Source organism: Panthera leo, chromosome B3, assembly GCF_018350215.1.
Source record: "Panthera leo isolate Ple1 chromosome B3, P.leo_Ple1_pat1.1, whole genome shotgun sequence".
In the NCBI taxonomy this organism is placed as follows: domain Eukaryota; kingdom Metazoa; phylum Chordata; class Mammalia; order Carnivora; family Felidae; genus Panthera; species Panthera leo.
The window spans coordinates 99,676,557-99,692,021 of NC_056684.1; the positions used below are offsets into that span (position 1 = coordinate 99,676,557).

Here is a 15,465-nt window from a genome sequence, read left to right on the forward strand (position 1 = left end):
AGTTTCTCATACATCGATCCTAGAACAGCCTTGGTTCCCATCTTCTTAAAATGTGGCTTAATTTTTTCTCTAACTCTGTGAATTACCCAATATTCCCATTTTGCTTAAGTTTCTGTTACCTGCAACCAAAGAAATCCAATTGATACAGGGTAATACAGGTCAATTGATAATACAGTATCCATTGATACAGGTCCAACAGAGGGCATGACAGAGGTCAAAGGAAGCTTTTGAACATATGTAGCCTGAAATCTAGATACTTTATTTGAAATTATTAAAAGAACATGTCAACAACTGTCAAATTGGGTATGGTACAATAATCGATTTTATGTTTCTGTGTGCTTATAGTTAATTAGCATTTTCTAATGGTTAGGCTAGTGTTATTTTATTGCTACAACTATAATTAGAGTTCATTCTCATATCTCCCATGTTAGAAATGAAAACAAATGAGAATGAACTGAAATAATATCCATTACATGCTACAGGAAAAATATCAAGAAGGGGGTGCTAACAGTAGCAAATGATCTATGTTACAATGAAATATAGCTATTTTTGCTTTTTAAGATTCTATTTATGAACCCAATTGTACTAGGCAAACTGTATGTGCAGAAAATTTCAAGAACCAGATACCCCAAGGAGGTATTAAAAGGGAGAAATATAGTGGAGTGCAAAGTACAATGTTCTCAACAAATGTCTCAAAAATATGCACCAAGCAAAAATGAGACAAACTGCTACAAACAGATCACCCTGACAAGTAAGTGCTTTTGGAATGAAAAATTAATTTTTTGGCTAATCTTTCCCTCTCATTATATAGATGAGGCTCTATGGCTTCTCCTCTCCATTATATAGATGAGGGAGACCAATTGGTTTTTCCAAAGCTTACAAAGGTACATTTCACACATGGCTTAGATCGGGGAGCCTTTTTGTGAAGAGGATAGCAGAATGTTTAAATTCTCTTCAACTTAGCAATATAACTTGTAGAATTAAGAGGTTTTAAGATTCTCTTATATACATTTTTATATATTATAAACATACAAGGCTTATAGATCATACATAACTATATATAATGTATATAATCGTGTGTGTGTGTGTGTGTGTGTGTGTGTGTGTGTGTGTGTATACATCTCCTGAGTCCTTTTTAGTGTTATCTCATTACTGTTCAAAAATATAAAAAAGAATTTATAATAAAAGATATGGTTGTGTTCAGATATAATTGGGATAAGACCACCTAATATGTATTTATCTTTAATATCCAAGATTTTTTTCAAATATAACTAAGCAGAATAAGAACATTCTACCACAGGTTAGTTTCAAACAAGATTACTCAACCTTGGCGCTACTGATATTTGGGCAGGATAATTCTTTGTTGTGAGGGGCTGTCCAATGCATGATAGGGTATCTAGCAGCATCCGTGGCCTCTACCCACCCCTAGATGCTAGTAATACCCCTAGTCACAAGCAAAAATGTCTCTTGACATTGCAAAATGTCCCCTTGGGGCAAAACTCCTTGGTTTAAAAACACTGGTTTTAACATCATGTCTACAACAAAGCAAATACAACTTCCAGCTGTATGATAACACTCTGAAGTCAACTATGATTAACCTAGAGTTAAATTTTTATTCTAATTCAAAATATATCATGGCTAGACCCAAGTTAAATTAATTATACCAGTTTTTGTCTAGAGCTGAACATCCAATACAGTAGTCAGTCACTAGTCACATCAGAAGGGAGATGTATAGTGAGGGTGAAATACGCACTGGATTTTGAAGACTTGACAGAAAAAAAGAATGTAAAAATATCGTAATTTTTATGTTAACTGAGCTAGTTTGGGTATACTTGGTGAAATATTAAAATTAATTTCATCTGCTTTTACTTTTTTTAAAGGTGCTACTATAAAATTCTAAGTTACATATATGGCTCACATTATATTTCCATTGGACAACAATGGCCTAGAGACTGGAAGTGATTTAGTATTAATTTATAATAAGTTCTTCAGTCTACCAAATAAGCTACAAAGACTTTGTAAAGCTCTCCACAGCCCTATGAAACCAGCTCATAACTCTTTTGAGCATCACAATTCTTTATTGTCATGCCTAAATGATTTGTCTCCTTCTTTAAACCAATTACTTCTATTCCAATGCTTTATTCTCAGTGTTTCAACTGGTTCTTTTCTGATTGTTGATTTATCTTCATGTTGTTTTTTATCATTCTTTTGCATGTTAGTTTCTTTTGTACACTCAGGCTCTTTCCTTGTGGGATGTTGAGATGCTGCGGCATCCATCATACTTAGAAAATCATAAGCAGGAAGAGGAGGTTTCCATTCCTGAGCAGGTAAAATTGCTGGAAGGAAGATACAACCAAAGGTTAATAATAACATCATCATACAGTTACACTATAAAATATTTTATTTTGAAAAATATATGTGTAAGAGTAAAGGCTTTATCAGTTTTTACTTATCTAAACAAAACTAGATTTTGTCATTGTCTAAGAAACTTGATACATCTGTCATTACTAGCCATTTTCATTTTTTATATTATATTTGCAAACTCTTCTATTCTAAATAAAAGTTAGTATCAATAGAAAAAAATTAGGTCCAGAATCTCCCTGCTAGTTAACCCTTGTTGAGGTTAAAAAAAAAAAAAAAATAGCAATGTGGTAATGAGATTACATACAGATACAAGTTAAAATGAAAAATCCTCCTGTTTCCCACCTTACCCAACTTTATCCCAAAAAACTGAAAATTTTTTTTTAATTCCAGTATAAATAACATAGTGTTTTATTAGTTTCAGGTATACAATATAGTGATTCATCAATTCTACACATTACTCTCTGCTCATCTTGCTAAGTGTACTCTTAATCCCTTTACCTAGTTCACCCATCCCTCCACCCACCTTCCCTCTGGTAATCATCAGTTTGTTCTCTGTAATTAAGAGTCTGTTTTTTGGTTTGTCTCTTTTTTTCTTCAATTTGTTTCGTTTTTTAAATTCCACATATGAGTGAAACCATATGGTATTTGTTTTTCTCTGACTTATTTCATTTAGCATTATAACTTCTAGGTCCATCCATGCTGTTGCAAATGGCAAGACTTCATTATTTCTTTATGGCTGAGTAATATTCCATTGTATATATATATATACCACATCCTCATTATCCATTTATCTATCAATAAACAGCTTGCTTCCATAGTTTGGCTGTTGTAAATAATGCTGCAATAAACATAAATGCTGCATATATCTTTTTGAATTAGCATTTTCATATTTCATGGGTAAATACCCTATAGTGGAATTACTGAATCATACGGTCTTCTATTTTTTTTAAATTTTTTGGAGACCCTCCATGCTGTTTTCCAAAGGGGATGCTCCAGTTTGTAATTCCCCAACAATGCATGAGGGTTCCTTATTCTCTGCATCCTCATCAATACTTGTTGTTTCTTGTGTTTTTTATTTTAGCCATCCTGACAGGTGTGAGGTGATATTTCATTATGGTTTTGATTTGCATTTCTCTGATGATTAGTGATGTTGAGCATCTTTCCATGGGTTTGTTGACCATCTGGATGTCTTCTTTGGAGAACTATCTGTTCATGTCTTCTGCCCATATTTTAATTGCATTATTTGGTTTTTTGGTGCTGAGTTGCATAAGTTCTTTATATTTTTTGGATATTAACCCTTTCTCAGACATGTCATTTGTGAATGTCTTCTCCCATTCAGTAGACTGTCTTTTAGTTTTGTTGATTGTTTCCTATGCTATGCAGAAGCTTTTTATTTTGGTGGGTCCCAATAGTTTATTTTTGCTTTTGTTTCCCTTGCCCTAGGAGACATTATTAGAAAAATGTTGCTATGGGCAATGTCAAAGAGGTTATTCCCTTTGCTCTCTTCTAGAATTTTTATGGTTTCAGGCATCACATTTAAGTCCTAATCCATTTCGAGTTTATTTTTGTGTGTGGTGTGAGAAAGTAGTCCAGTTTCATTCTTTTGCATGTAGCTGTCCAGTTTCCCAACACCATTGTTGAAGAGACTATCTTTTTCTCATTACATATTCTCACCTCCTTTGTCAAAGATTAATTGACCACATGATTGCAGGTTTATTTTTGGGCTATCTATTCTGTTTCATTGATCTGTGTGTCTATTTTTATGCCAGTACCATACTGTTGTGGTTACCACAGCTTTGTAGTACATCTTGAAATCTGGGATTGTGATACCTCCAATTTTATTCTTTCACGAGATTGCTTTAGCTGTTTCAGGGTCTTTTTTTCTGGTTCCATACACATTTTAGGGCTGTTCTAGTTCTGTGAAAAATGATATTGCTATTTGGTTTGGGATTACATTAAAATCTGAAGATTGCTTTGGGTAGTATGGACATTTTAACAATACTAATTCTTCTAACCCACAAGCATGGCACATCTTTCCATTTGTTTATGTTGTCTTTGTTTCATCAATGTTTTATAGTTTTCATAGTATAGTTCTTTTACCTCCTTGGTTAAGTTTACTTCTAGGTATTTTATTATTTTTGGTGAAATTTTAAACGGGATTGTTTTCTTACTATCTCTTTCTACTACTTCATTGTTACTGTACAGAAATGCAATGGATTTCAATATATTGACTTTGTATCTTGCAACCTTATGGAATTCATTGATCAGTTTTTTTAACGGAGTCTTTAGGGTTCTCTACATACAGGATCATGTCATCTACAAATAGTGACAGATTTACTTCTTCCTTAGCAATATGGATGCCTTTTCTTTTTGTCTCATTGCTGTGGTTAGGACTTCTAGTACCATGCTGAATAAAAGAGGTGACAGTGGACATCCTTTCTTTTTCCTACTCTTAGAGGAAAAGCTCTCAATTTTTCACTGAGTTCAGTGATGTTAACTGTAGGTTTTTCATATACAGACTTTATTATGTTGAGGTATGTTCCCTGTAAACTTACTTTGTTGAGACTTTTTATCATGAATGCATGTTATGATTTGTGAAATTTTTTTTTTTGCATCTACTGAAGTGATCATATGGTTTTTATCCTTGGTCTTGTTGATGTGATGCATCACACTGATGATAATTTGTGGATATTGAACCATCCTTGCATCCCAGGAATAAATCCCACTTGATCATGGTGAATGATTTTCTTAATGTACTTTTGAATACTGTTTGCTAATATTTTGTTGAGGATTTTTGTATCTATCTTCATCAGAGCTTTGGCCTATATAGTTCCTTTTTGTAGGGTCTTTATCTGATTTTGATATCGTGGTAATGCTGGCCTCCTAGAATGAATTTGAAAGCTTTCCTTACTCTTCTATTTTTTGGAATATTTTGAGAACAAGGTATTAACTTCCTTAAATGTTTGGTAGAATTCACCTGTGTAGCTGTCTGGTCCTGGATTTTTGTTTGTTGGGAGTCTTTGATTATTGACTCATTTTCATTGCTGATAATCAGTCTGTTCAATTTTTGCTTCTCCCTGATTCAGTTCTGGGAGGTTCTAGGTGTGTAGGAATTTGTCTATTTCTTCTAAGTTGTCCAATTTGATAGCATATGATTTTTCATAATATTCTCTTATAATCCTTTGTATTTCTGTGGTGTCGATTGTTATTTTGCCTCTATCATTTCTGATTTTATGTGTTTGAGTCCTCTCACTTTTTTTTTCCTCCCATGATCTGGCTAAAGGTTTATCAATTTTGTTGATCTTTTCAAAGAACTAGCTCCTGGTTTCACTGATTTATTTTTTTTTATTTTTTTTAATTTTTTTTTTTAGCTTTTCTGTACTTTATATGGGCTCTGATCTTTATTATTTCCTTCCTTCTACTGGTTTTGGGTTTTGTTTGTTCTTTTTCTAGTTTCTTTAGGTGAAAGATTAGAGATTTTTCTTGCTTCTTGAGGTGGGCCTGTATTGCTCTAAACTTCCCTTTTAGAACAACTTTTGCTGCATCCCAAAGATTCTGGACCATTATGTTTTCATTTTTGTTGTCTGTCTATATTTATTTCCATTCTCTCTGTATTTATTTCCTTTTTGATTTCTTGGTTGGCCCATTCATTGTTTAATAGCATGTTACTTAACCTCCAGGTAGTTGTGTTCTTCCATATTTTTTCTTGTAACTGACTTCTAGTTTCATAGAGTTGTGGTCAGAATAGACACATAGTATTATGACTTCAGTCTTTTTTAATTTATTGAGACTTGTTGTGTGGCCTAATATGTGCTCTATTCTGGAGAATGTTTCACGTGCACTTGAAGAGAATGTGAATTCTGCTGTTTTAGGATAGAATGTTCTGAGTATCTGTTAGATCCATCTGGTCCAATGTATCATCCAAAGCCAATGTTTCCTTGTTGATTTTCTGTTTGGGTGATCTATCCATTGATGTGAGGTGTTAAAGTTCCCTACTATTATTGTATTACTCTCAATTACTTCCTTTATGTTTGTTATTAGCTGCTTTATGTATTTGGGTGCTCCCATGTTGATGTATAAATATTTATCATTGTTTGTATCTTCTTGGATTGTTTTTTTTATGAATATATAGTGTCCTTTTTTTGGTCTGTTGTTATAATCTGTTTTAAAGTCTATTTTGTATTATATACCTATTGCTACCCTGGCTTTCTTTTCATTTCCATTTGCATGATAAATGCCTTTCTGTCAGTTCACTTTCAATCTCCATGTGTCTTTAGGTTTGAAATGAGTCTCTTATAGGTAGCATATAGATGGGTCTTGCTGTTTTTAATCCATTCCCTCATTCTGTCTTTTTGAATGTAGCATTTAGTCCATTTACATTCAAGGTAATTATTCATAGGTATGCATTTACTGCCATTTGATACTTGTTTTATGGTTGTTTTAGTAGTTCTTTGTTCCTTTATTCTCTTGCTTTATTCTCTCATGATTTACTGGGTTTCTTTAGTGATATACTTGGATTCCCTTCTCTCTCTGTCTCTGTCTTTTTTTGCATATCTGTTACTAGTTTTTGACTTGTTGTTACCATTAGGTATATATATGTAACATCTTATGCATATAGTAGTGTAGTCTATATTAAGTCTATATTAAGTTTGAACCCATCCTTTACTCTTCCCATGTTTTAAGTATATGATGTCATACTTTACATCCTTTTATTTTGTGAATCTCCTGATTTTTACATATAAACTTAATTTTACTGCTCTTGTGCTGCCTACTTTTCTTACTCCTGCTCATGGGCTTTCCTTTCCACCCAAAGAGTCCTGTTTAATATTTTTCATAGGGCTATTTTAATGGTCACGAATTCTTTTAACTTTTGTTTGTCTGGGAAACTCTCCTTCTATTCTAAAAATATTTTTTAACGTTTTTACTCATTTTTTGAGAGACAGAAAGAGACGGTGAGTGGAGGAGGGGCAGAGAGAGAGGGAGACAGAATCTGAAGAAGGCTCTAGGCTCTCAGCACAGAGCCCGAGGCAGGACTCGAACCCACAAACTGTGAGATCATGACCCAAGCTGAAGTTGGATGCTTAACTGACTGAGCCACCCAGGCACCCCCTCTCATTCTACTCTAAATGACAGCTTCACTAGATATTCTTGGCACCAGAGATTCTCCTTTCAGCACTTTGAATATATCATGCCACTCTCTTGCAGCCTGCAAAATTCCTGCTGAAAAATCTGACAGCCTTATGGGATTTCCCTTGTAGTAACTGTTTTCTTTTCTCTTGCTGCTTTTAAAATTCTCTACCAGTACTTTTTGCCATTTTAATTACGTGTCTTGGTGCAGACCTCCTTAGGTTGATTTTGTTGGGGGCTCTCTGTGCCTCCTGGATCTACATCTGTTTCTTTTCCCAGGTTTGGGAAGTTTTCAGCTGTTATTTCTTCACATAAATTTTCTGCCTGCTTTTCTCTCTCTTCTCTTTCTGAGATCCCTATAATGCAAATGTTATTACACTTGATGGTGTCACTGAGTTCCTTATGTCTATTTTCATTTTTCATTATTTTTTCTTTCAGCTTAATTGCTTTCCTCCAAGTTGCCAATCCATTCTTCTGCTTCTTCTAGTCTTCTGTTTATTCCATCTAGTGTATTTTTACTTTGCTATTGAGTTAATCTCTGATTCTTTTTTGTTTTATAGATCTTTGTTAAAGGTCTCACTGAGGTCCTCCACTCTTTTCTCAAGTCTAGCAAGTATCTTTATGACCATTACTTTAAATTCTCTGTGAGGCATATGACTTATTTCCATTTTGTTTAGCTCTCTTGCTGTGATTTTTGTTCTGTTCTTTCATTTGGGACATATTCTTCTGTCTCATTTTTTCGAACTCTGTTTCATTGTGTTAGGAGAGTCAGGTATGTCTCCTGCTTTTGAAAATAGTGGCCTTGTGAAGAAGAGGTACTGTAGTGCCCTGGATTCCAGGGTCCCCTGTTCATCAGAACCTGGTGCTTCATGAATGTTGTTGTTGTGCCTATTGTAGTTGAGCCACTTTTGCTTCAGTGCAGTTGTCTGCAATGACTCTGCCTGCTGTGGACAGGGCAATCCCTGTGTTGTTAGTGGGCCAGTCTGGGGCCACCTTGGGCTTCAGCTGAGCCAGAACAGGTATTTGCCAGAGATGCAGTAGTACAGGGCATTTTCCCTGTGTTGTCCCCTGAGGAGCTTCTGTTGGTGGGTGGGGCCTGCAGTCTGACCAACTGGTTTCCCCCAGCCCACTGCTGGGGCTGCATTTGGACTGGTGTTTGTGGTTATCTTCTTCTCTCTCCAAGACCAGCTGGACCACTTTGAAGTGGTGCTGGTCCCTGTCACAGCTGCTGGTACACTGCCATGCTTGTGGCAGCACTTTGGATAGGCTCCAGCCAAAGGCATATTGGAGGGGCATGTCCACTGGAGAATGCAAAGGAGGATTAGTAAGTTAGGTGGAGAGTGTTGGCACTGAGCTGTTTCCCCCAGGTGTCATGTATCTAGGCTGGGGGGCGGGCAGGGGAGGGAAGTGGTGCCTGCCAGCTCCTTTTGCTTCCTAGAGAAGTCTCCTAGAGATCCCTACCACCCCCAGCACACACTGAGATTAGTAAATAAATCTCCTTCTGATATACCCCAAGTGTTTTTCAAACTGCTTCTTATATTCTGTATCTCTGTTTGGCTGTTTATTATGCTCTTTAAGGGTGGGGACTCCACCCTCCAAGTTCTCCCAGAGAACTCACTAAATTTTAACATTCTAAGTGTTAAGCCCTGCTGGTTGTAAGAACTTATAAAATTAGGCTTCTCTGGTTTTCAAAGCCAAAATGTGGGGGTTTGTCTTCCCCATGTGGGTTTCCCATGACTGTAGTGTTTTGTGTGAGGGTCTGTTTCTCTTTCCTCTGTGAGCCTGCAGGGTCTCTCTCTCCTGAGGATAGTCTTGTGGGTCTCTTTAGCTGCTCACCATGTCTCTGCCCTTTATACCTTCTTTGCCACCCCTTGTCTACAATTAGCTGTGAAGAGTCTATTCTGACAGTTTTTGAGTCATTTTCTGGGTTTTTACATTGATGTGGGTGTTATCTAGTTGTATCCATGGGATGAGGTAAATTTAGGATCTTCTTGTCATTTTCCCAAGAAGTTCCCCTGCAACTATTTCTTATAAATCATTACAGAAAATTTTTTTTGGAACAAACACATTTATTGTTTAGACAAGTATTCATTTACATTTTAAAGCATTTCGTTTTTGAAAATTTTTTTTCTTAAATTTCAGTGTATTTGACACACACAGTTACATTACGTTCAGGTGTGTAACATATTGATTCAATAAATTTTTATGTTATGCTACACTCACCATAAGTGTAGTTACCATCTCTCACCACGTAATTCCATTAAAATAGCATTGACTATATTCCCTATGCTATACCTTTCCATCCCCATGACTTATTCATTCCATAGCTGGAAGCCTGTATCTCCCACTTACCTTCACCTGTTTTTTCCCATCCCCCCTTTACCCTTCCTCTCAGGCAACCATCAGTTTGTTCTCTGTAGTTATACGTCCAGGCTTTTTCCTTGTTCATTAGTTTTGTTCTTCAGATTCCACATAGAAGTGGAAGCATATGGTATTTGTCTCTCTCTGACTTATTTCCCTTAGTGCAATACCCTTTAAGTCCACCCATGTTGGTGAGCATGTGGAAAAAAAAGAACCCGTGTGGAGTATTGGTGGGAATGTAAACTGGTTCAGCCAATGTGGAAAACATTGGAAAACATCTCAAAAAATTTAAATGGATGGCACAAGAACAGACACTCAGATCAATGGAACAGAATAGAGAACCTAGAAATGGACCCACAAATGTATGGCCAACTAATCTTTTACAAAGCAGGAAAGAATATCCAATGGAATAAAGACAGTGGTTCTGGGAAAACTGGACAGCAACATGCAAAAGAATGAACCTGGACAACTTTCTTACACCATACACAAAAATAAACTCAAAATGGATGAAAGACCTCAATGTAAGACAGGAAGCCATCAAAATCCTTGAGGAGAAAGCAGGCAAAAACCTCTTTGATCTTGGCTGCAGCAACTTCTTACTCAATACGTCTCCAGAGGCAAGGGAAACAAAAGCAAAAATGAACTACTGGGACCTCATCAAAATAAAAAGCTTCTGCTTTTTATTAAAAGCGAAGGAAACAATCAGCAAAATTAAAAGGCAACCGACAGAATGGGAGAAGCTATTTGCAAATGACATTTCAGATAAAGAGTTAGTATCCAGAATCTATGAAGAACTTATCAAACTCAACACCCAAAAAACAATCCAGTGAAGAAACGGGCTAAAGACATGAACAGACACTTCTCCAAGGAAAACATCCAGATGGCCAACCAACACATGAAAAAATGCTCGACATCACTCATCATCAGGGAAATACAAATGAAAACCACAAGGAGATACCACCTTACACCTGTCAGAATGGCTAACATGAACAACTCAGGCAACAATAGATGTTGGTGAGGATGTGGAGAGAGGATCTCTTTTGTATTGTTGGTGGGAATGCAAGCTGGTGCAGCCACTGTGGAAAACAGTATGGAGGTTCCTCAAAAAACTAAAAATAGAACTACCCTACGACCCAGCAATTGCACTACTAGGCATTTATCCATGGGATACAGGTGTGCTGTTTCAAAGGGACACATGCACCCCCATGTTTATAGCAGCACTATCAACAATAGCCAAAGTATGGAAAGAGCCCAAGTGTCCATCGATTGACAAATGGATAAAGAAAATGTGGTGTGTACACATATATACAGTGGAGTATTACTCGGCAATCAAAAAGAATGAAATCTTGCCATTTGCAACTATGTGGATGGAACTCGAGGGTATTATACTAAGTGAAGTTAGTCAGAGAAAGACAAAAATCATATGGCTTCACTCATATGAGGACTTTAAGAGACAGAAACAGATGAACATAAGGGAAGGGAAACAAAAATAATATAAAAACAGGGAGGGGGACACAACAGAAGAGACTCATAAATATGGAGAACAAACTGAGGGTTACTGGAGGGGTTGTGGGAGGGGGGATGGGCTAAATGGGTAAGGGGTATTAAGGAATCTACTCCTGAAATCATTGTTTCTCTATATGCTAATTTGGACATAAATTTTAAAAAATAAAAAAAATAAAAAATAAAAAAAATAAATAAAAATGGAAATACCATATGATCCAATAATTCCGGTACTAGTATTTACACTAATTTGAAAAGATACATGCACCCTGTGTTTATTGCAGCATTATTTACAATAGTGAAGATATGGATGCAACCCAAGTATCCATCTATAGATGTTTTTGAAGCTTTTGATTTAGTTTCCATACACTTTATGAAAACAAGTTCATTTTATAAAAATAACTATAGACAGGAATACTTAAAAATTGTGATAGAAGCAATTGTACTATAAAGAGTGATTGGATAGTGTCTTAGATAGGTTTCATGGTAGTGAATTTGAACATTATTTTAAAACATTGGTCAGAAGAGAAAAACTGATTTAATCTGATAACATATAAGTAAATTCGCTAACTCTTCTCCATTTAGTAGACATACTTTACAATAAAAAAATTAGAGTGTAGTTGCCCATTTAAAATAATATTTTGAGAAATAAAATAAGGAAATGTGCAAGTAAGCCTTTAAAAAATAAATTCCAGTGAAAGAATCTCTATACTATTAACATGAAAAAAAATAATGTTGATAAAATACAAACTTGAGCATGTCTCATAAATGAAATAAATACCTTTAAAAGCTTAGGAAATTCATATAAATTTAAATTTCCAGAGGCGGATTAAAAGCTCCAAGAAAAATTTGCATAAATACATATGCAGTTTATCTATACTTGATATATAATTTCCTCATGCAGACTCAATTATATGAAATCCTAGTACATGGTATATAGGCAGGTTATTAAATTTAGGCTACACCTGTAGTTGATATTTAAAATTACTGTTGTGAGGTTAGCAGATTCAAAAGTGACCAACATTTAAAATATTTTCTTCAATATAAGGAATAGGTAAGAGGTAAGAATGTTTGTTGTTTGCAAAATGCAGATAAAGTATGTTTATTAAAGACATTAAGTTATCCTTAAGGAAAGTCCAACTTGAAACATAACAAATACCTAGCATATTTATTTCTAGGTAAGGTAAACACTGCAGCCTAGTGGCCTGACATGATGGCAAAATGCCTGTAGGTAGGCATTTCAATTCTGCTAACTGTTTGCTAAGAAAACTGTACAAAGGTCCCAATGTTTTCAATTCCAAGTAAAACTGTACTCTCATCATGTATGAATAATAAATGCTTTATCAAATTAGTAATGATAATAATAGTTAACGTTTATTGAGCCTTTACTGTGTGCCCAACATTATTCTTTTAATCTTTACAATCCTGTGAAGTAAGTATAATTTTTATCCCAATTTTGTAGATGAGAAAATCAAGACCTAAAAAGGCCAACGAACTTGAAGAAGGTTAAATGGAAATCTCAAATAAGAACAGCAAGTTGTCACAATTTTACAGAGATTAAGATGTGCAACAAGCATAGTAAAGCAGTCACACATGGCATTGCATTACAGATTCAGGCTTTTGTGGGAGTAGCTACAACACCCCAATCTCAGATCTGTCTCTCAAAGAGTGACGACAGCAGGTCCTGTTAGCACAGAAGACAAGACCCAATACACCAAAGTACTACTCAGTTTGCTTCTTTCCTGCTGCAGAGGCTGCACGAATAATTTAAGAATAGGAACACTGATATAAAGAAATAATGGAAATCAAAGAGTGACTTGGCAAAGGCATTAACAAAATTACAATGGAAGATACACCAGTCTCAGGAAACTAAAAAGAAAATAACTCTGGTTCTTTCCTCTTGGTAATTTTGAGTTGAGGAATCAAAGCCCTACTGACGTTCCTTGAATGAAAGGATCTCTATAAGAATAATGGTAATACTTCAGATTTTACACCTTACAAAGTATTTTTATGTACATTACTTTTACTTGATTTTTAAAATAATTATGTGACATACAGTAGGAACTATTAATCTCATTTTACAGTTGCAGAGGAGGAAACAAAGACTTCCCTAGAGCCACACCATTAGTAATCAAGGAGGTTGGATAATGAGCTCAGGTTTCTGTACCTTTGAACATCACCACCTTTTTTACTTATTTTTTTTAATTGAAGTACTGTTGACATACAATATTAGTTTCAGGTTACAACAGAATGATTTGACATTTATATATATTATGAAATGATCACCATACATCTAGTTACCATCTGTCACCATAGAAAATTAGAATATTAACTACATTCCCTATGATGTACTTTTCATCCCCATGACTTATTTTATAACTGAAAGTCTGTACCTCTTAATGCGCTTTGTGTCTTTTGTCCATCCCTCCTCCAATCCCCTCCCCTCTGAAAACCAGTTCTGTGTCTGTTATGTTTTTTAGATTCTACATATAAGTGATATCACACAGTATTTGTGTTCCTCTCTCTTATTTCATTTAGCATCACTCTAGGTCCATTCACGTTGTCACAAATGGCAAGATTTCATTCTTTTTTATGGATGAGCAATATTCCATTGTGTATAAATATCACAACTTCTTTATCTATCTATGGACACTTGGGTTGCATCCATATCTTTGCTATTGTAAATAATGTAAATAATGCTGCAGTAAACATAGGGGTGCACATATCTTTTCAAATTAGTGTTTGCAATTTCTTTGGGTAAATACTCAGAACTGAAATTACTAAATCACATGGTATTTTATTTTTAATCTCTTGAGGAATCTCTACACTGTTTTCCACAGTGGCTGTACCAATTTACATTCTCACCAACAGTGAACAAGGGTTTGCTTTTTTCCACATCCTTGCCAATGCTATTTTTTGTCTTTTTGATACTAGCCATTCTGACTAGTATAAGGTGAGATCTCATTGTGGTTTTGATTTGCATTTCCCTGATGATTAGTGACGTTGAACGTTTTTTCATGTGTCTGTTGGCCATTTGTATGTCTTATCTGGAAAAAATGTCTAATTAGGCCCTCTGCCCATTTTAAATTGGATTATTTGTTTTCTTGGTGTTGAGATATATGTGTTCATTATATATTTTAGATATTAACCCCTGATCAGATATATCATTTACAGTATCATTACAAACATCTTCTCTCATTCATTAGGTTCCCTTTTCATTTGTTGATAGTTTCTTTTGCTGTGCAAAAGCTTTTTAGGTTGATATTGTTACAACTGTTTATTTTACTTTTGTTTCCCTTGCCTGGAGAGACATCTAGAAAAATATTGCTAAGGCTGATGTCCAAGAGTTTACTGCCTATGCTTTTTTTTTTTTTAAGTTTATTTGTTTTTGAGAGAGAGACCATGTGCATGCACTAGCAGGAGAGGAGCAGAGAAGAGAGGGAGACACAGAATCCAAAACAGGCTCCAGGCTCTGAGCTGTCAGCACAGAGTCTGGTGTGGGGCTCAAACCCACAAACCATGAGATTATGACCTGAGCTGAAGTCAGACACTTAACTGACTGAGCCACCCAGATGCCTCTGCCTATGCTTTCATTTAGGAGTTTTATACATTTAGGTCTTTAATCCATTTTGAGTTTATTTTTGTGTATGGTATAAGAAAGTGATCCAGTTTCATTCTCTGGTATGTAGCTATCTAGTTTTCCTAACACAATTTATTGAAGAAACTATCTTTTTCCCATTGTATATTCTGGCATCATTTGCTGTAGATTAATTCACCATATAAGAGTGGGTTTATTTTTGGGCTCTGTCTTCTGTTCCATTGATCCATGTGTCTGTTTTTGTACCAGTACCATTCTGTTTTAATATAGCTTTGTAATATTGTTTGAAACCTGACATTGTGATATCTCCAGCTTCGTTTTTCTTTCTCAAGATTGCTTTGGCTGTCTTTTGTGGTTCCATACAGATTTTAGGATTATTTGTTCTAGTTCTGTGAAAATACTATTGGTATTTTGATCCGGACTGCATTGAATCTGTAGATTGCTTTGGGTAGTATGGCCATATTAACAGTATTAATTCCTCCAGTCCATGAACATGGTATATCTTTACATTT

General features: G+C 35.3%; 1 protein-coding gene across 3 annotated transcripts in view; it reads right to left on the reverse strand.

Moving 5' to 3' along the window:
* Positions 1-238: 238 nt before the first annotated feature.
* The window catches only part of TXNDC16 (thioredoxin domain containing 16), a 136,692-nt gene continuing 121,465 nt past the window's right edge, over positions 239-15,465 (reverse strand). For all 3 annotated transcript variants that reach the window (XM_042943245.1, XM_042943246.1, XM_042943244.1), the window contains one exon: positions 239-2,336. In XM_042943245.1, coding sequence (XP_042799179.1) covers positions 2,068-2,336 — 269 coding nt within the window. In that variant the 3' untranslated portion in view covers positions 239-2,067. The remainder of the gene's footprint in view (positions 2,337-15,465) is intronic.